This window comes from Tupaia chinensis, unplaced genomic scaffold, assembly GCF_000334495.1.
Source record: "Tupaia chinensis unplaced genomic scaffold, TupChi_1.0 Scaffold149537_1, whole genome shotgun sequence".
Taxonomy (NCBI): domain Eukaryota; kingdom Metazoa; phylum Chordata; class Mammalia; order Scandentia; family Tupaiidae; genus Tupaia; species Tupaia belangeri.
Genome location: NW_006209381.1, coordinates 206,699 through 228,781, shown reverse-complemented (window position 1 = coordinate 228,781; position 22,083 = coordinate 206,699). Strand labels below are relative to the sequence as shown.

The 22,083-nt window shown below is 35.8% G+C and overlaps 1 protein-coding gene and 1 pseudogene across 2 annotated transcripts in view; both read left to right on the top strand.

Annotated features, from left to right (window-relative positions):
- Positions 1-22,020, top strand: part of PLOD2 (procollagen-lysine,2-oxoglutarate 5-dioxygenase 2) — a 121,220-nt gene extending 99,200 nt beyond the window's left edge. The window contains exons 13-20 of one of the 2 annotated variants that reach the window (XM_006171407.3): positions 12,337-12,478; positions 13,619-13,681; positions 14,671-14,784; positions 17,472-17,537; positions 19,272-19,376; positions 20,507-20,653; positions 20,763-20,888; positions 21,008-22,020. In XM_006171407.3, coding sequence (XP_006171469.1) covers positions 12,337-12,478; positions 13,619-13,681; positions 14,671-14,784; positions 17,472-17,537; positions 19,272-19,376; positions 20,507-20,653; positions 20,763-20,888; positions 21,008-21,163 — 919 coding nt within the window. In that variant the 3' untranslated portion in view covers positions 21,164-22,020. The remainder of the gene's footprint in view (positions 1-12,336; positions 12,479-13,618; positions 13,682-14,670; positions 14,785-17,471; positions 17,538-19,271; positions 19,377-20,506; positions 20,654-20,762; positions 20,889-21,007) is intronic. The other variant, XM_006171408.3, reaches the window with a different exon arrangement.
- LOC106734185 (E3 ubiquitin-protein ligase RNF138 pseudogene) lies at positions 5,454-7,790 on the top strand (annotated as a pseudogene).
- Positions 22,021-22,083: the final 63 nt, after the last annotated feature.

Below are 22,083 nucleotides of genomic sequence, written 5' to 3'. Positions count from 1 at the left end.
AAAAAAAACCCCCCCCTAAAAAAAAAAAAAAAAAAAAAAAAAGGAAAGAAAATTTATTCTAAGTGTGAAAGATCTGCTGTAAGGCCATCTCAGTTTAGCAGATTAGGTTGTACTGAGGTCATAGTATTTGTTATGGTAAAGTGGCTATAATTTGAATACAATTTAAAATGAAACCATACTAACAAACACTTATTTTTGTGTGTGCTTTGAAACAAAGGTCTATCCAAGTGTGACCATAGGTGTTTTCATTGAGCAACCAACGCCTTTTCTACCTCGATTTCTGGACACACTTTTGACACTGGATTACCCAAAAGAAGCTCTTAAACTCTTTATTCATAACAAAGTAAGTGGTTGAGAAGTAAATATTTTACATGAAAACTATTGTTGATCTTTTGGAAGCTATTTGTTACTTTGTCTAGAAAAATTCATTGGATCAAATTCAGTGGAGGATTTTTAGTGGAACAGCTGACCTGACATTTTAGGATTTAAGAATTGGAGAGTCTGGCAAGTAGCATCAGAATATTGAGATGAGCCATGTAAAACTTCCAATATTTGTAGATTAAAAAAAGACTGAGGGGGCCAGTAGGTGACGTGGAGGTTATGGCAGCTGGATCCCCACATGGCTGATTGTGTAATTTGAGTCCTGGGCCCTGTGGCTTGAAAAACACCTGGTGCATGTGTGTGCATGTCCAAAGCCCCAGGGGAGAAGAGAGGAGAATGGATTATGGCATGGCCATCCCCCTGGGCAATGATTTCTCACTTCCTCTCTTGCTGTCTCTGTCTCTCTCTGTCTTTCTCTAGCAAGTGCACACACCTTGTAGCAAACTAAAAAATAAGAAGGGGGAAGAAAAAAATGGCTGAAGAGTCACCATTTTCATGTGGCTCAAGGGCCTTCGACATACAGAATGTCCAAGGGCCTTATCTTCTTCTGTTTTTGGATCAGTTCCAGTACTTTCTGCTATAGAACTGGTCATTCAATTGTTGGCAGCTTTGTGTAATACCATAATATTACAACTTTAAACAGCCTCTGGATATTGTTTTGATTAATCACACAATAGTATGCTCTTCCCCACAGGATTGTGGTACTGTCATTTCCTTTAAAAATATTTGAGCCTCCCACACACCTCCCACATGTAACCTAAAATTAAACTTCTGCTCAATATTTTACCATTTCTTTTTTCTTTCCTATTAAAAATTGGTAGTTAGCATCATCTAAAAAACTCAATACTGTTGTCTTATGATATGGTTTCAGGATCCCTGCAGATAAACTCTACAGACGCTTACTGTGAGGTATACAAAATGGCACAGTATTTCCGTGTAATCTACACATATGCTCTTATATAACTTGTCATGTCTTGATTACTGAAAATACCTAATTCAGTGTAAATGCTATATAAATAGTTATACCGTATTTTTAAAATTTTACATTTTTATTTATTTTGAATTGGTTTCTTTTTTTAATAATATTTTCAATCTTCAGTTGGTTAGCTCTGTGGATTTGGGAACTGTAGCTGTGAAATATGCCATTTTCTCTCTTGGGCTTTTTTTTTTTTTTGGAGAGTTTTTTTGCTATAGAGCGCATGTGCTCACCAGAAAGACAGAGAGAGACAGAGAGACAGAAAGTGAAAAATCACCCTCCAGGCAGAATGGCCACGCTGCAATCCCTTCTCCTCCATTCTCCTCTCGGGATCTTGGGCATGCACACCAGTACGTGAGTTTTAAGTCACCAGGTCTGGGACTCGAACCATGGTTGACTACGTGAGAGTCCAGTGATATAGCCATTACGCCAACTACTGGTCTCACTCTCTTGGGTTTTTATACCTTCTGTTTATATTGTTCTTTTTTCCCCATGGTACGTCTAAGCTAATCATTCACCTTTCTTTTTTTAAGAGAGAGATTTTTGCTTTAGGGTGCATGTACTTAATAGAAAGACAGAGATAGACAGACAGAAAGTGAGAAATCACCTCCCAGAGGGGATGGCCACTATGCACTCTTTCTCTCCCATTCTCCTCTTGGGATCTTGGGCACACGTACATGCACATCCGACATGAATTTGAAGCCTTTGGGTCCAGGACTCAAACCATGGTTGACTATATGGGAGGCCAGCAATATAGCCATTACTCCATCTGCTGGTCCCAATCATTCACCGTTTTTCAGAGAATATTTTACATTTGCAGGAAACCAGTTTAAGTACGCTTTAAAGGGTAAAGAACTGAGCATTTGCTTTGTGAAATGTGTCATAATATATGCACTTAAAGTGTTTTATTATTTTATATTGGCCCTTTTATTTATATATTCCTGTTTTCATATAACCTTAAATGGCTTGAAAGAGTTTTTCTCTTCTTAAAATTATCTCTATGTGGGGCAGACAGGCGACAAGGTGGTTAGGGTGACCGGATCCCACTTGGCTGACTGTGTGGTTCAAGTCTCAGACTTGGAGGCTTAAAAACATTCTGGGCATGCATACATGTCCCAAAAGGAGAATGGAGGAGAAGGGATTGTGTCCTGGCCATCCCCCTGAAGGGCGATTTCTCACTTATCTCTCTCTCCCATGAGCTCATGCAACCAATAGCAAAAGTTAAATTTTTTTTATTTTATAAAATGTACTTGTTTTTATTTAAATCTCAGATTGTCTATTAGGTTTAATAAACAATTTTTCTGGATATATTACAACACATGTCTAAGATCCTCAGGCTAGAAGCCATTATTTTTTCTTTGAGTTAGAAACATTTTATAGCACCTAGGATTTAAATACTTATACAGTGAGCAGTAAGATTTAAATATTTATGAAAAGACCTGTCTAGGAAGATATATTAAAATGTTTTTGTAGTATGTTCTTTTTAAGGAATATTCTATGTATATATTTTGGATTTTTCATGTGACATGTGATATTAAACTATAGCCTATTTAATGTGGTTATTATTTTGTTTGTAATTGGATTAATAGGTGAATTGTGGAATGCACTACTTTGCATGTGAAGCACTCTACATATAAATACTTCAGTCATCTTATGGTTGTATTTCTTCTTTAATTTTTGATTTCTAAAATATGTTACAGGAAGTTTATCATGAAAAGGACATCAAGGTATTTTTTGATAAAGCCAAACATGAAATCAGTACTATAAAAATAGTAGGACCAGAAGAAAATCTAAGACAAGCTGAAGCCAGAAACATGGGAATGTATGTGATAATACATTTAAATTTAATTAATTATATTACTCTACTAAAGGAACTTTAAGAAGAAAACATTTTCAAAATTAGTATGCTTACTTGCATGTCTTAATTGTGGTGTGTGTGTGTGTGTGTGTGTGTGCGTGTGTACACACTGAATAGCAAGAGCTCTACCGTTAAGACTATTTCTGTGTTTGTATGTATTTTTTACATGTAAAGAACCATGGACATTACCTACATGTTTCTTAATCGCTAGGAGGTATCATATTTAATCAAGCTATGAACTGAACTTTAGATTTAATTTTTTTTTAAATACACAGATAGATGTATAGTAGGACTGCTGTTAGCAGTGACTTTAATTTATGTTTTAGGTCCTTTGTTGAGCCCCTCAAATACTTCTGACAGGAATATAACTCTGGTCCTAGTAAAAGCAATCGTTACTCAGTGTGTTAATCGAACATGCCAGGCAGTGTGTTAAGAGCTGCCCGTAGAAAAGGTGAAACAAGATGCCTTCCCACAGGAGATATTCTTGTGTACTGCTAACCCTAACGCCTTGTGCTGTAGGAGCTCAAGACTCAAATTGACAGATTGTTCCTGGAATAGGAATGCAGGGATAGGCCGGAAAGCAGGCCTCCGACAAACCAAACAGATGTTATTTTTAATGGTTCCATAATTTATTCATTGGATAATCCCTTGGGTCCACAAAACTTTTCTCTAATTTGTTGCACAGCTGTAACCAGTTTCCCTGTCTAGTATCTGGTTTGGCAGTTCTTTAGAAACAACTGTGGTGTGGAGAAAACACACAGAGAACAGCAGAAATTGATAACTGGGACAGCAGAGAGGGAGGGAGCTCAAAACCGGGGAAGAGAGAACCCCAAATGCAAAAGCTATTATATGTGGAAGCATTTCTCTTACCCTGCTATCCTGAGTGTTTCATTCTTCGGTATTTCTGATAATAATGCTAAAGACTACCAAGAAAAGCAGACATCATAGTCGTTATCTCTCGGTCAAGAAGGCAAAGGAATAACTATCGTGGAAAGAATTTCACGCAAATCAAGTTTTGAAAGTATTAATACATAAAGAGTCAGACGTTTGCATCTCTAGGATTCACCTAAATTGAACTGTCGAATGTCCAAGATTTTGCATTGTATGTATGTGTGTGCTGAAAACATTGTGATTTGTAAAAAGAGTTGTGGATAAATACGCGGGGTTAAATAATTTTTCCCTTTCAAAAAGGATGAGAAACTAAATTACAAATTGCCATTTGGACGGGCTATTTCATGCCTTAAAATATTTAATGACTTGAAAACATATTTTACTTGGCCTAAAATTTTAGTGTTTATCTACCTAGAAACATGTAGTGAAAAATTGACTATTTTGAAATTTAAGATAATAATTACCCTTTTGAATAGTGGCCCATTGTTTTGATTGGAAAGTATGTTAGACTTTATTTTACACTTAAGTTTTACATTAACATTTTTCAACCAGCAGATATTTATTGGATCTAATTCGTATTTCCTTTTCTTTTTCAATGTTAGGGATTTTTGCCGTCAGGATGAAAAATGTGATTATTACTTCAGTGTGGATGCAGATGTTGTCTTGACAAATCCAAAGACTTTAAAAATTTTGATTGAACAAAACAGGTACCATATATGATTCAATGCCAGTTTATTATTAAAATGGTAATTTTCCATAGCTATGTATAAAACTGTAAGTACACCCTGTGTTTAGAAAATTGAGAAAACTCATATTATTCTCTAGACTCTGTAAGGTTTCAAAACTAGTTAACTACTTTTAGAAAACAACTGAGTGATAGAGTAGTTAATATTACAATCACAAATGAGAAGTTCGGGGGCCGGCAGGTGGCATGGTGGTTAAGGGCACTGGCTTCCCACATGGCCGACCATGGTTCAAGTCCTGGACATGGCAGCTTGCTTTTTCCCTTTTTGTTTCTTTTTCTCTCTCTCTATCCCTCTCTGGTCAAATTAAAATAAGTAAATAAATAAAAACAAACAAAAAAAAATGAGTTCTTCACCCATATCTGGCCTATTTAAAGCTAGGTGACATTATGATATACCTGATACTAATAAATTTAGAATTGTTTTATTCTCTGTAGAGATTTTAAATTTTATTTTATTTTATTTATATTTTTTATATTTTAATTTTATTATTTAATTTTATTCTTTATTATTTCTTTATTCATGATAGAGCATCTGTGCATGCATATGAGAATGAGAGAGAGTGAGGGGTGAACACACTCCACAAGGTCTGGTCCCATTGCAATCCCCTCCCTCCAGTCCTCCAGCTCTCGGGATCTTGGGCACTCCTGGCGAACCTGGCGTGTGTCAGCTGAAGCTGACCTTATGGGATCTAGCGTCACTGGGATAGCACATTACCTCTGTGCCACTGTCTATATTCACTGTCTGTATTTACAGAATAGCACTTATAAAGCTTCTGTCCTAAAAGTCATTGCCTAGAGAGTTGTAGTTCTTAGATTCTGCAATTTCAGAATTACAGATCATTTCACAGTCAGATATACAGTTTTATTTACTGTGAAATGAATTATCATAGGGCAATGCCTGTTTTCATTTCACTGAATTAAAATGGGAAAAGGCATTCGGCCCCACTGTCTAACTTCTATAGATACTTAAATTTTCAAGGTCATTAACTGCACATTGCAGGTTCCTTTTCAAAGCATATGAATAAGGTTTGATCATTTGGCAAAGAAAAGGAGTTGGGCAACCCTAAAGATAAGAGTGTAATTCGTAACTCTTTAAAAAGCGACTGGAATTCAGTAATGTTATTCCTGACTTTGCATTGTTAATTTCCTCTTGATTCAAATGCAATAATGTGCAACGAATATATACTTTCGATAATAATTAGATGCTTTTATTTTATGACACTTTGGTAGGTACTTGCTATTCTCTTAATGAACTATTTCACAAATTCTTCCTGTGTTTTTAACATGTATCCAAATTAATATTAATCTAATGTTTATACTGTCTGAAAGATAAGATTCCCTCATAAGGAAAGCAGCTGCCATCTGGCACCCTGTTCCCTGTCATCAGTAACACTCAAGTTGTGACCCTCTGGAGTTCGGTGACCACAGCCAGGCAGACTGCAGGTGGCGCAGTGGCGCAGTGGTGGAGGGAGAGGGTTCCTGGCTGGGCGGTAGGACCCGGGTGCACCTTGAGCCTATCTCCGGGCCCCCTCTGGCCCATGAGCACTTGCTCTATTTGCCGCGGGGCCTGGACGCCCGAAGGAGGCAGTGACTCTGCCAAAAGCCCAAGGACAGCTCGGACCCCCTCTGCACCAACAGGCGTCGGAGAAGCAGCTCCGTCCACAGCACCGCTGGGGGCTTCTGAGCGACGACCCCCGTCAGTAGAGGAGTCGGGGTGCTGTGGACAGGCTGGAGCCTGAGTCAGAAGGAGACCAGTGCCTGGAAACGGAATCTAGCCGGGTGCCATCGCCAACGCCACCCCCGGAGCCATCCCCTTGTTCCACCACCCCCGCCATGGCACAGGAGCTCTGCGGGACCACGCCTTACACCAAAGGCGATTTCTCCTGCCTGGTCTGTCCGGAGGTGCCTGACACAGGCAGACACAGCCTGACAGCACGTATTTCCTGACTGCCATGAGAGAAAGCTGAGTACCTTGTCCCTTGTGTGGTGGAAATGTGACTATAAGAGAGAAATGCATGTCTTGAACGGGCCTTAGACCTTGGATGTATCATGAGGAAGTTTTCTGGCGGCTGCAGATGCTTAGCAAAGCAGATAAGTTCCATCACATGAGACAACTTTACAAATACTCATGAATACAGTGTTTCTGCAAGCATTCCCAACTTCCAGATCGCTCCAGATCCAGCAGGGAGCAGTAATAGGAGTGAACATCCACATGTGAACACCCAGAAACTTCCTGAGAGAAGACAAGTTCTTCTGTGCATCCCACTTTTTATCCCTGGACAGGATCAGATTTTACCAGACAGCACTTACTGGGTCACTGTCATAGTAACCACCTACTTCAGCTCCTGTGACATGTCCTATTTTGGTGTCCCTTCCTTGGGGAGATCCTAGCCACGTTACTAGACATTTTCTTAGTCATCTCAGTCAAAGATATCATTTTGATTATGGAGACTTCGCGAATCTTCAGCTTAATGAGGAAACCCAGCATCAACCTGCTGCTGAAGAGTCTTTTCAAGAAAACCTCTGAAGGTCGCAGACATGGTTGTATCTTTGTTCCTCAAGTGCCATCCTTAAAAGGAAAACTATAATATATGAAGTCACCTGCTCAATAACTTGATGCATATATTCATAAAAGTAATTCGGTCTATTCTAGATTTTTAATTGAAAAATAAAGGTGAGCCATTTAAAAATTCCATCCTCTTAGTAAGTTAAAAAAAATAAAAGTTCAACAACTTTAAAAGCATGAGAAGGATTATATTTTACTCATTTAATGGTGAAAAGAGAACCTATGGAACTGTATCTTTTTTTAATGTTACATTTTCTTGAATTTTTCATTATTAGGTGCTTTTGAAATCTGGTGCAGTTTCTCTCGTATACTTTATCGTACAAACTCTCACCTGGCGTGTGTGTGTGCATGCCCCCAAGATCCCGAGAGGAGAATGGAGGAGAAGGGATTGCTACGTGGCCATCCTCCCTGGGGGTGGTGATTTCTCACTTTCTGTCTCTCTGTCTGTCTGTGTTTTTCTGGTGAGCGCATGCGCCCTGTAGCAAAAACCTCTTCAAAAAAAAAAAAAATATATATTTACATAGACCAAGAATGTAGCAAGATTTCATAGTCCTGTCTCTGCCATGTGGCTTCCCGACATCTAGTCAGCCTCCCTTTCCCTCTCCTCTTCCTATCTCTGTTATTTACTTCTTTGCTTCAAATTTTATTCTTTAAATGATATGACAAAATTCATCATCCCCCCTCCAGCTGCTGTCCTTATGCTTTCATTTTCAAAAACGGACAGCAGATTTTGATTTTCTAAGTCTTGTGTTCCAATCCTTTGAAGGGAGTAGCTTATAATTATTATTTTAAGGAAGTAGCTTGTAATTATTATAAATTAACAAATTTTTTCATTAAATACTTGATCTTGTCAGTTATTACCATAAAATAACCATTTCATAAATTAATGAAAATAGATTTTAATGTTATTTGTAATATTGTAGATATTCTAAACAAAACTAAGCATGTTCTTTTGGTTAATATTTTACTTTAATAGGTACCAGGAAGATAACCAAAATTATTATTTTGTGTGTATTTATTGATTTTATTTTCCTTTTATGTATGTAAGAGAATGAGTCCAGATAGTTTGAATAAGATTAGTGTATTGTGAAATAGTTTTTGTTTTTATTTTTTAAATTTTTTTTGGTTAGTAGGTTATTTTTTTGTATTTGAGAATGGTTGGTCTCTAAACTTCAACTCAGAGGAGTTGTTGAGCTTTTCTTAAAAATTATGTAGTAGCGGAGCCAGCAGTTGGCATGGTGGTTAAGTTGCTGGACTCTCACATGGCCGACTGCTGTTTGAATCCTGAATCTGGTGACTTCAAAATCATGCTGGCACATGGGCACCTGTGCGTGCATGCCCAAAACCTCAGGAGGAGAATGGAAAAGGGATTGCAGCATGGCTACTCCCCCGGGGGGGATTCCTCACTTTCCTTCTCGCTGTCTTTCTCCAGCAAGCACATGTGCCCGATGGCAAAAATCTTTCAAAAAAATTATTTGATATCACTGCATTTTAGAGGTAATTCTCGGGGAGCCTCAGATTTTGTGATCTCTCTGAAGAATGCTGGTGTTATAAATTAGGTTTCCCTAATGAGAAATTCGGCATATTGAGTTTGTAGCATGTGCTTGTTTCAAAGGGCCCTCTGTCCCGAGATAGAACACGATGGCCTTACCTTCTATTTTGTTTTCTAAAATAGTTGAGTAACCAGAAAAATATTCAGTGTTGCCAAGGCTAGCTTACAGTAACTGCAGTTCATTTTAAATCCATTTAAAGAAAAAAGGAAACATGCTTTAAAATAATTTGGGATTTGATTTTCGGAAAGCTGGCCTATTTACAGAAGTCTCAGCCCCTTTTCATTCTTTCTTTTTCTTTTTTTTCTATTTTTTATTTAATTCAACAACTATTTATTGGCTACCTTACAGCACCAGGACCTGTTCTGAATGCCCAGTGAAACTAAAAGTATTTTATTTCACTTAGTGGAATTTCTGAAACAGTTGAATTAAGCATAATTAAATAATTAATGTAGTTTCACTATCTTGGATGTAAGGAAGGAACTTTTCAAAGTAATTTATGTATTTACATGAACCTTTTAAATGACTTTTTCCTTTTTGTTATTTTTTCTTTTTAAGAAAAATGATACAATATTAGTGGTGCACTTAATTGTTTAAGAAAAGATGTTGGGAAGAAATTTCTCTTTTTATGTTAATTTTGGATTAACAATCTGTATGTAAAATGAACTTCTTTGTATTGTCTGTCATCCCAGTTCTCAAAGCACTTAAGTTTTTGGTGTTTTAAAAATAAGTAAATTCATGGGTTGCTTTTCCTTTATTTAGAAAGATTATTGCTCCTCTCGTAACACGTCATGGAAAGCTATGGTCCAACTTCTGGGGGGCTTTGAGTCCTGATGGATACTATGCTCGATCTGAAGACTATGTGGATATTGTTCAAGGGAATAGAGTGTAAGTTACTTGATGTCATCTTCTAATGTAAAAATACCATCTTTGTAAGATATGGTATTTTCTTTACGTTTAATGGAAACTTGAGAACCAGGAGACCAGGTGGGATCCTGAAATAAATAGTAATTGAAAAGCAGTATTTAAAATAATCATTTTAGAATTCTAAATGTTCAAAGGAACAAAATCTTTGCAAAGATCTTATGGTTAGTAGAAGAATACTCTTCAATTTAAAAGTCTGAAAGGGAAATAAAGTTCAGCTAATTTGTTTAATGGCCATGATTAAGGTTTGTTTTATAGCTTTTAAAATGTATAGATTAAAAAATAATAAATTGGCCAAAACTGAAACTTTCTGGTATTTCTGATTGCCTGAGCTTTCTGTGTGAAATACCTAATGCTCTGTGTTAAAGATAGTGTTCTGGGACCAGCAGGTGGCATGGTGGTTAAGGTGCTGAACCCCCACGTGCCAACTATGGTGTCTTCTGTGAATGCATGCACCCTATTGAAAACAAAACTGAACTAAACTAAACTAAAAAAATTTAAAAAAAGATTTCTTTACCAATCTTGAGATTAAAAAGAGTACACATTACAGAGTGTGTGCATGATTGATATTTATTTCAGAGATGATGGCAATTATTAATTAATTTATTTACTTCATTTCCTAGAGGGCATATGTATTTGCCAAAGAAAGAGACACACACATACACACACACACACACACACATACACACACACACACACACACAGAGCGTGCGCGAGAGAGAGCACTTTCCAGTCAGCCACATGAGATCCAGGTCTGAGACTTAGACTGTGCAGTCAGCCACATGTGAGACACAGATGCCTTAACCACCATGCCATCAGCTGGCTCAAAAACCAAAGTGATGGGGCACCCAACTATGAGCCAGATATTTTTAAACTCAAAAATAATCACAATTGAAATAGTTTTGCTAAAGTAACAGGGCAAGAATGTCATTCTTTCTTCATAGATGATGGACCAGAGTGACTGTCACTAAGTGTTTTATTTTAGTTCTCGAACACATCAGGTCAATTAAAAAAGAAAATGAAAAGAAACGTAATCTCATGACTTAAAAAAATGTGCACTTAAATTTGGGGAAAAAGTCACATTTTGCCTTTGAATGGTTGAGTGGTGAAAGATGTTTTCCTTGTGAAAATAGTCATTGGAATAGAAAGCCTAAATTTGGATAATGTAAGTCTGATCAAAAGTCTTGTTGCAGTTAAAAAGCATGATCACAATAGCCTATTGTTTCAAAAACGTTCACTGCTGCTGGAAAGATTTATAGATCAACTACCTGTACCGTCTGCTAGTACTGCAGAAGTAGTGGTCACAGAAATAGAAAAGAGAATTCATGTTTTGAGTTGTGTTGGATATGGTGATTTTCTGTCATTGTTATCTAAAGTGTCAGGAAAATAATATGGCAGAGGTTTTTCATTAAGCTAATATAAAGATATACTTTATGTTCAAAAGATATATAAACGAATGATTCATAACCTGTATCTTTTTTCTTAAAGATGGAAATATTACCAGTAGTTAATTTTTGAATTCCGCTCATGTACTATATGCTTCTTAAGGGCATTCTCTTTAAGGTTGGTCTAGGAAGACAAAATATCATATTTATTTTAATATTCAACTATATGTCCTTGGTCAAGATCTTTCCTTTCTGTTCTCTGTAAACAACAGGCACAGCCCTTCAGGCAAATCTTTCCTTAATGCTGTCCTAGGATATGGATCATATTCAGCATAAGGAATAGGTGTGGAGATAATGAAGGACAAAGAGTTTTCTAATACGCATGTACTTCCAGCTGCATTTTTTTCATATCCTCCTTTTTCTTCCAAAAATCTGAGATAACTTAATGAATTTAAAGAGAACATAATTTAGGAGAATTTCAGGCTATGTTCAGAGGTGTGCTTGTAATCGGTTTAACAATAGCCCCAGGGGTGGCAGATGTTCTGATTTATAGTGTCTGCCAATGTACATGGTGTAAATACTTCTAGCATGGTTGATTTCAGGTTTCCAAAGTGAAATCTCTGAATATGGACCTGGCACTAAAAGTCAGCTCTAGGAAGCCACCTGTAGTGCACCTCTGCACCACTGGTTACGTATTATTATTTTTGTTCTCACTCTTTAATCTGAAACAGGAACACATGCTTGACAACGTAGTACTGTAGTCTGACTGTAGTAACTGAGAGATTCCAGCTAAAAATGTCAAACAGGTTACATTTACATTACTTTACACTGAAGTTTATAGAGACTGTGATTTGTCTCCAAAACCTCATAAAAATACACTGCGTACCAAGTAATCTGAGATATATATATCAAATAACGTTAAATGGGATTTATGTGTTGATTCAATAATTTACAAGTACAACATTTAAACATTCAAAGCATTGAGTTTTCAAAATGCCAAAATAAAACTTACTCTTTTTGGTCATTGTGGTATTTTGGAATATCTTCCCCTTACTTTCAGAGGAGTATGGAATGTCCCGTACATGGCTAACGTGTACCTAATTAAAGGAAAGACACTCCGATCAGAGATGAATGAAAGGAACTACTTTGTTCGTGATAAATTGGATCCCGATATGGCTCTTTGCCGAAATGCTAGAGAAATGGTAGGACTTACAAAGACAGCTTGCTCGAATGTTCTTCTAAGATGCCTTGCTTTACCAGTTGGTGTGTTATTGTGTTTTGATGCCCCTTTTCTTTCTAATTTGTAAGTACTAGCCAATTTTTTTGGTTCTGAGTTGAAAACATTGGAGCACTTTTGGAGGCTAGTTCGTGAACATTCATTTGTAGAAACATTTCAAAAGAATGTTCGGTTTGGCATTCAGGTTGAATCATAAACTTAACCACGGCAGCATTTCAATAATAAAAATATAGTTGTTACGAATCAGCTCTGCTCATTTAAGAATATGTCTTTACTTCCATTTGAAATTCTAATTAAAATTAATTAGAAGAAGCTTGCACAAAATTCTCATTGCACTTCTAAGGATATACTTTTGCTCTGAAATCAATGTCCACATTTTCTCCAACTAGTGTACTTTTATATTGTTAATTTTACATTCTTTAAAAGGAGATTCCTCGCCCTTAGACTGGGAGAGGGATAGAGCTATGTAATATATGTAGTCTCTGTGAAAAAAGTAATGCTATACTGCTGTCCTCTGACTGTACTTTCATTACAGTGACTTAAAATGACTATAAAAATCATTTTTTAAAGAAATCATGGGGTTACTTTACTTCCAAATATATGTAAGCAATCATGATTTGGGGAAAAATCAAAAAAGTTGGCAAGTATTTTTTTTCCCTCAGTTTTAACAAGGCATGTGTTTGATTATGTTTGTTTTTCCCACCAACCTATGTGCATTGTTTTTGTTTTGTGCATTGTTTTATTCTCAGTACCTGTAATTTTATTTTGTGCTCATGTTTGGCTAATTTGACTCAACAGCACATCCTGGAATGGCCTCTCTTACTCATTTTTTTTCTTCCTTTGTCTTAAATGTGTCTAATGTAAGTTCTACTAAGGAATGAGCTTGGATCTATGTTTGACCAGAAAAACTGTAAAAAAGGAAAGAAAGCGCTCAAAGGGCTGACATGTTTCCTTGTGTGCGCTATAAGCTTTGCTTGTTCTGCATGTGATCTGTGAAAGACATTTCAGAATGTCAGCTTTTGATCCGGAGCTGCTGCGTTTATTTCAGAGTACCTGACAGAGAGGATGTGCAGGTCGACTTACCTAATGCTTCTCTTCATTTTAGACTTTACAAAGGGAAAAAGACTCCCCTACTCCGGAAACAATCCAAATGCTCAGCCCCCCAAAGGTGTTATTTTTATTTATTTTAATTTCTTTTTTGTTTATTTAATTAATGTGGCTATGGTATATTGTCTTGCAGTAATATTCTTTAAGAGTCTTCTTAGCATTTAGTTTGGAAAAATGGCTTGTTTTCATTGGTTAGTAATCTGTTTATGGCTGGGTGTATCTTGTGTGACTTGTGGTAGTCAACTCTTCGTTCATTGGGCTGATTTACATGATATGGTTGACGAGTGAGAAAGTCCCTTTCATTCATTTTTCTAGGGTGTGTGTGTGTGTGTGTGTGTGTATGTGTGTGTGTGTGTGTGTGTTGCTTTAAGGGACAGGAGAGCTACTAATATTATAAAGTACATCTTCATTGACATGAGGTTTGGGTACTCTTCATTGATTTTAATTTGTTAATCACTAACTCTTTTACCACGAAAACAGGTACAAAAACCAAAAAGCAAAAAACAAAAAACCTCGCCTCAATGATGACGTGATATGAGACTTTCTTTAGCTCTCTCTATAACGCATGACTAATTTTTGTTTCCAATCTTTAAATGTTAAAACAAAGGAAAAAAAATGACTGATGAAATAATACTGGTATTTTAAATTCTGATTTAAAAATGTAACATTGTCTTTTTTTGAAAGGGAAAGAAGCCAAAAAAGGTACAGTTCATTGCACTTTGGTGTCTCAAACCTATTTCTGCTTTCAAACAGGAAGTTTTGTCCCGCTGTCCACATCTAGGATCAATGAGAAAGGGACAGAAACAGTTCATTCTTCCTCTTCTTTTTTTCAGTTGAGTGTCAGTGCTACCCATCAGTTTTGTGTGTTGTTCGAATCCATAATCACAATTTCATCTCTTTTAAGTCATGCACGTTTCATGTGAAAAATAAAAATGCATGTTTGTGAATGAAATACAAAAGTTGAAATTAATATCTCCTATTTATTTATTTTGATAGTTATATTTTTTGTAATTTCCTCTAAGATTAATACTATTATTTTTTGAAATATAGGGGACATTCATGTACATTTCTAATAGGCATGAATTCGGAAGGTTATTATCAACTGCTAATTACAATATTTCCCATTATAACAATGACCTCTGGCAGATTTTCGAAAATCCTGTGGTATGTATCTCATGTTGAGTTTCATGTCTTACTTATTTTCATGCCATTTTAAATTGATGTAAAACAGCTGGGTAACAATATGAAAATGTAGTCAGAGACTTTTCAAAAATGATATACTTAATTTTATTTTGTAATTCATAGAGTAGTTCTAAATTTTACCAAGAACTTCTTTTGTTAAAACATAGCTTGGGGGACCAGCAGATGGCATAATGGTTAGGTCACTGGACTCCCACATAGTTGACCACGGTTCAAGTCTCAGACTGGTTGACTTAAACCGCGTGCTGGGCACACACGCACACACGCCCAGCACGCGTTTAAAGTCAACCAGTCTGGTGAGCGCATGCCGCCCTATAGCAAAAATCTCTCTCCAAAAAAAAGACATAGTTTGGTATGGGGAAGGCAATTATTGACTCCCTTGATTTCTTTCAACATTCCTGTGTTAGGTACAAAATGTTACTATCCAATTTTTAATTATATTTTCAGAAAATGTTTATAAATCATATCTGATGACATTTTGGTTCTCAGAGGAAATTCAGGAAGTTAGTTAAGAAAACATATTATTTTCTCGTTTCATTAATTTTTTTGTGAATGTACATCAAAGATGTCCAGAGAAAATTACATAACAATTTCACTCAGCATATAAAGAAAAATCTTAAACTGAGGAATCTATTTTCATTTAAAGTAGAATTTTTTTTTAATTTAAATCATGTAGTAATTAGCTCTTTTTGTTTGTTGGTTTCATAGGGACCTCTTTTCTTTAGTTAACACATTTATTCAAAGAATATTTCTCTCTTGAATAATTATCTCTGTAACACCAGTATTTATGATTTTTTTCTGGCCAATAATAAAAGTTTTAAATTGCAAAAACTCAGTCCACCTGATGAGAATTGTAGAATTATTTTGTAGGAATAGTTGAAATCTGGGAATAGTAAAGTTAACAGTCTCTAAGTACTCTGTTGAATAGAATAAGAATGTCTTTTGACATTTCGGTATTTTAAAAGTACTTTGGTTCCATTTTAGCTGCATATTTCTCTTTCAAAGGAATAGAATTGTGGAGGGTACAGTTACATATTTTACTTCGGCACCACATTGCTTGGTATTTTAAGGAACAGCATTATTTGATTTCTTGTATAATATGAGTTTCCTGGTAGGGTGTTCTAAATCATATCCTGAATTGCAGACATTTGTTTAAGAATTCAAGTCTTTGGAGAATACGCAGTGAAAATATTAAAATTGAGTAGGAACTGCTTTCATTCCATGACTTTCTTTGCTGCTGCTGCTCCTTATTTTTTTTTTTTTCTCAATTAGACTGATCAATATGCCTGATGGGGGATATCCAGTAGCAGAATACTTAGTGTTTGTTCCATTATCAGAATTTCTAAGACACTGGTAAAGTTTTAGTTTGCTCCATGACTTAACGGTGGTTTAAAATAAGTAATATTGATACCCTCATGTAAAATTTTAGAGACTTTTTTCTTTCACTTAAAAAAAAATACAGTAATGATATAAAGGAAAAAAATACTGTGGGTAAAGATTCTTAAATGTTAAGGATGCTTATTTACTTCTGTTTTTTTTCCCATATTTTTGAATCAAAAACTAGTACACATTAGGAGGGATAATAACATAAAATATAAATCTGACCCCATGATTATATACTATGTAAAACTAAATTGATTAAAGAATGAGGAGATAGCTTTTGCTCCTCCTTGTCAAAACTATCTAAGCTACTTCTCAGCAGAAATACAAAACTGAGAATGCATATAAATTATCATGATATAAATGATCAACCTCTCTTAAATATAGTCTCAAAGATGTATTTAAAACAAATATTTGTAAAACATGTTTTGATTGGGATTATTTTGAGCCCATGGCTTAGTCTTCCCTGCTAGCTTCCTTCTTTGTGTGGAGATTAAGGATTTTTGTTACGTAGCCCACAAAAATTTAAGGAGAGATCATTCTGGATATACAAATTTGCGCACATTTTACTACATACATATTTTATACCTATATGTAAGTACAGCACTAGACCCAAACAAAAAGATTCCTTAGCTAATGTTCAGATTATCTTTGTGTTTGCTTTAAGTGCCAAAATTGATCAAAGGGAAGAATCAGTTTCCTGAGTAAGATTTAAGAGAAACAATTTTCTAATATGCAACATTGTGCCTTCATATTAGTAACTAAAAGAAATAAGTGTTTGTAAACCCACGATCATTTTTGATACATATTAAAAATGAAAATAAAGGCAGAAATTTTAAATCATTTAAAATAGTTCACCATAAAAATGTAAGTTAGAGGCTAGTTAATGAGCTCACATTTAACTAGTATTTATTGGTAAGATTTTGTTCCTTATCTTTCACTTTTAAATACACATGTGCTTACTAGCCTTTGTGTGTATCCATAAAATGTAATATGCAAATCTTGCTATAAAATAACTCAAGTTTTAATATACTGATGTATAAAGCTTCATAAATAAAATTTTTGTATTTCATTGGGTGCTATGAGTAGATAAAGGATCAGGCCAATGTTATAACATGTACTCTGTTTTTTCTTAAAATTCTTATTTTGTCCAGTGTATATAATTATTTATAAATTGATAAGATAATTTCTAAAGTGCAGATACTTTATATTTTCCAGTAGGTGTTTATTTGAAAGGATATGCACTTTAATGTGTACTTTTTTTTTTATAGGACTGGAAGGAAAAGTATATAAACCGTGATTATCCAAAGATTTTCACTGAGAATATAGTTGAGCAGGTTTGTATTAATAATTATTATAATGTAGAGAGCATTTTTGCTATAGTTTCTAGAAAGGAATAATATTGAGACAGTACTGCTTTAACAGGAGATGCTGTAAAAGTAGAGAAACTATCCTTTAGGTAAAATTTACGTGACTTAATTACCAATTATACAGCCTTAAGGATCATATAATTGTAAAATTGTAGAACATGGAGAATTGTAAGCTTTTGCCTTTTATTTATTTATTTATTTATATTATTATTATTATTATTTTTGCCATCAGGCCTGTGTACTTTACAAAGAGACACAGACACTAGAGAGGGAGAAAGTAAGAAATCACTACCCCCTCCAAGGGGGAATGGCCGCGCTGCAATCCCTTCTCCTCCATTCTCCTCTCAGGATTTTGGGTACACACACACACACCCACACACACACACCCACACACACACACCCACACACACACACCCACACACACACACCCACACACACACACACCCAGCGTGATTTTCAGCGAATCTGGGTCTCAAACCACGGTCAGTCATGTGGGCGTCCAGCACCTTAACCACCATTCCACCAGCTGGTCCCCTAACTTTTACTTTCCTTTTTTTTAAGAGGTTTTTGCCTTAGAGTGCGTGAGCTTATTGGAGAGAGAGAAAGACAGAGACAGTAAGAGAGAAAGTGAGAAATCTTCCAAGAAGGATGGACAGGTTGCAATCCCTTCTTCTCCATTCTCCTTCCAGATCTTGGGCATGCACTCACATGTGCCCAGCATGAGTTTATGCCATCTGCTTGTCGTGCTTTTGCCTTTTCTTTTTCTTTTTTTTTTTTTAAATAAAAAGCATACTTATAGGTTCCATAGCTTCCCAAAACTAAACAACAAACAAACAAATAAAACACCAAGTTGACAGATTTCTAGATTAGGACTCTGTCAGTGAAAGTTTATCTTTGAAAATAGTTGGGCTCCATTTCTGAAAAAAGTCTTCTCAGTGCGGTCTTTTTAAAAATGAACTCTATGGGACCAGCAGATTGCTTAATAGGTACTTCTTTGGACTCCCACAATTGATCATGGTTCAAGTCCTAGACCTGGTGGCTTAAAACTCATGCTGGGCACGTGGGTGTGTGTGTGCCCAAGATTCTGAGAGGAGAAGGGATTGTAGTATGGCCATCCCTCCTGGGTAGTGATTTCTCACTTCTTTCTCTGTCTCTCTGGTCTCTCCAGTGAGCACATGCAGCCTGTAGGAAAAATCTCTCTCTAAAAATGAAATAAACTGTATTTTAGATTAATGTATGAAATTATTGCTGGTTAAGGGAACTGGATCCACATGGCTGATCACAGTTTAAATATCAATTCTGGCAACTTGAAAAGCATCTTGGTCATATGAGTGTGCATGCCCCAAATCCTGATAGGATGGAGAAATGGGAGAAAAGGAATAGTGGCATGAATATGTTCCATTGAGGGTGCTTTCTTCCTGTTCCTCTGTCTGTGTGTTTCTCTGCCTCTCTCTAGCAAGCATATGTACTCTCTGACACTTAAAAAAAACATTATTGCTAGTATCTTATATTTGAGAATGGAAAGTGTCATCAATTCTGTAATGCACTATTATGTACCTGTGAAGAAGAAAGCAATCAATTAAACTATGACACCATGTTGTCGACTCATTTAGAAATTTTATTTTACGCATATTGAAAGCTATTTTAGGCTTAGCAAGACACAGGTATGGTCATGTCTAATGTTGATGCCATGTTTTATAGCCTTGTCCAGATGTGTTTTGGTTTCCCATATTTTCTGAAAAAGCCTGTGATGAATTGGTGGAAGAAATGGAGCATTATGGCCAATGGTCTGGGGGGAAACATCATGTAAGTTATAATTTCACACAAACTACAGCATTTGTGTGGGGTAAGGAATATAAATGCATCAGATTCAGAGGGGGATATAGCCTTTTGGTCATACATGTCAGAGTCCTAAACTTCAATACACCGGCTAGCCTAGGCTACCCGAACTCTGTTTTCAGTTTAATTCTGACACTAGGTAATTGATTACCATTTAAGAAGTCATATAATTTCTCTAGACACCTATTTCTCATTTATGCATGTGCTTAACACTGAATAGTATTTAATGGTCAGTGTCTCAACACTGGAGATGGTTAGGTAACACAGGTTTTTACTGGGTAATGTTGCACTTCTTGAAGACCACTTTTTATTTACTATATTTTGAGGATGAAAATACTAAGGCAAACTGTATCGGGTTGACTGTCAAATATTTTTGTGTGTGTAAACCTAGTAACGGGTGTGGGGGGAGCTACTTGAATACCTTTGGTATAATTCAGTCTTGCATTTACATCTGTAGCAAAGAATTAGCAGGAAGTATTAGTATTGGCTTTATATGTTTCCTCTGAGAACCCAAAGATAGCTCTTTAATATACCTTGAAATTTTAGTGAAATATTCTGGGTTATTTCTGCCTCTGTTCCCTTACGTTATTCAGGTAGTGAACTGATTAGGGAGAGGGAAGTTTGAAATAGAGGGAAGAAATTGAAAGACAGTCATTCAAAGACTCTGGGTGTCACAAATAGAATTGAACACAATAGTGAAAGCTCGATTTCAGTGACTGGGAATCCAAGGTGCAAGTAAGTGCGTCTGTGCTCATCAGGGCCACGGTAAAACAACTCACTTTTTTAGGGTGATGAGTGGGCTTATTAAAGGAAGTCAGTTTTCCCTACTTTATAGTTAAACCTTACATACGCATTTCATAAGTGGGAAAGGAGCCCACTGACCCTGCCATCTGTGGATTCATCATTGATAACATTTGCAAAGCCACGTTATCTAAGTTATGTTGATAGTGTCTTAATTAAAGCAGATGGCAAACCCTCCTGGTACAGTGGTTATTTTCATCATCTGTTATGAGCTGTAGACGAAAACCATAGAAAGATAATATAAATGTGAATTGTACGTGAACGACAGTTTACCATGTCATTAATGCTGTTTCTAGGATAGCCGTATATCCGGTGGTTATGAAAATGTCCCAACTGATGATATTCACATGAAGCAAATTGATCTGGAGAATGTATGGCTTCATTTTATCCGCGAGTTTATCGCTCCAGTTACGCTGAAGGTTTTTGCTGGCTATTATACAAAGGTAGCTCTCCTCCTCCTCCTCCTGCCTGCCTACTACCCATTTTTACACAAATGTGCTTTTGTACTGTTTTTTATTGAACAGAAAATGTAGAAAATCTTTGTTTCTTCAGGGATTTGCGCTATTGAATTTTGTAGTCAAATACTCCCCTGATAGACAGCGTTCTCTTCGCCCTCATCATGACGCGTCTACATTTACCATCAACATTGCACTTAACAATGTGGGAGAAGATTTTCAGGTAATTGTAACTCTTATTTTTTTTAATGTTTTTCAGAAAATATGCTATTATGAAAAGAGCTTTGCCTTAGTTTATTTTATTATTTTTTTAAGCCATTTATTTGTTTTTACTTCTTGCAGGGAGGAGGTTGCAAATTTCTGAGGTACAATTGCTCCATTGAATCCCCACGTAAAGGCTGGAGCTTCATGCATCCTGGAAGACTCACACATTTACATGAAGGACTTCCTGTTAAAAACGGAACAAGATATATTGCAGTGTCATTTATAGATCCCTAAGTTATTTACTTTTCATTGAATTGAATTTTCTTTTGGAATGGATGACTGGCTTGAACATGTCTTTGAAGTTGTGCTTGAGAAGATGAGAGGAATATTTAAATAACTTCAACAGAACAACTTCACTTTGGGCCAAATATTTGAAAAACTTTTTATAACACAATTCTTTGATGTGTCTTAGTATCTGCTCTGAGCCTTAAAACACAGGTTGAAGAAGAAAAGAAAGAGAAAAAGTAAAAGAAAATATTTATTTATATGCTTTATAGTCTCTGAGAATATTGACAATTTTCTGAATTTGTGTTTCAAGTTGATAAAATATTCAGGTACAGATATATGAAAATAGGACTAAATAATATTTTCTAATTTAAAAAAAAAAAGCCTGGGAAGAATCTTATTTATCAACGTGTAGGAGAAATGTAGACAAATAGATATAAATGAAAATTAGCCAGTTTTCAAGCCTTGGAAACCTGGTTCTCACTGAAATCATATGTAGTCATACAAGCACTTCTTTGACCAACCTATGCAGGTCCCTTCTATAGAAGTTACTAAGGGGACGTAAAATGACACGGTGTTTTTCCTTGAAAAACTTAGTACAAAACACAACTGAGGAGCATATCTAGTTAAATTCATTTTTTGTTGTTGTTGTTTAGATTGTTAAGCAGATTAACATTTGTATTAAAAAAATTAAACCCTATCTATGTTCCTTCAGAAGAATCTTCCAAAGTGGATTATATGAGGAAGATATTAGACTTAGGATAATTTGCAAGCTTTTCCATTTCATACAGTATGTCAAGTATTGACTTAAGATCAGCAAGTGTCCTTAACTCAAAACATTTATTTTTTTGTTTCCTAGAAAATGTAAAAAAAAAAAAAAAAAAAAAAAAAAAAAAAGGGTTGGAGAGCCTTTTTTTGTTTTTTTTCAA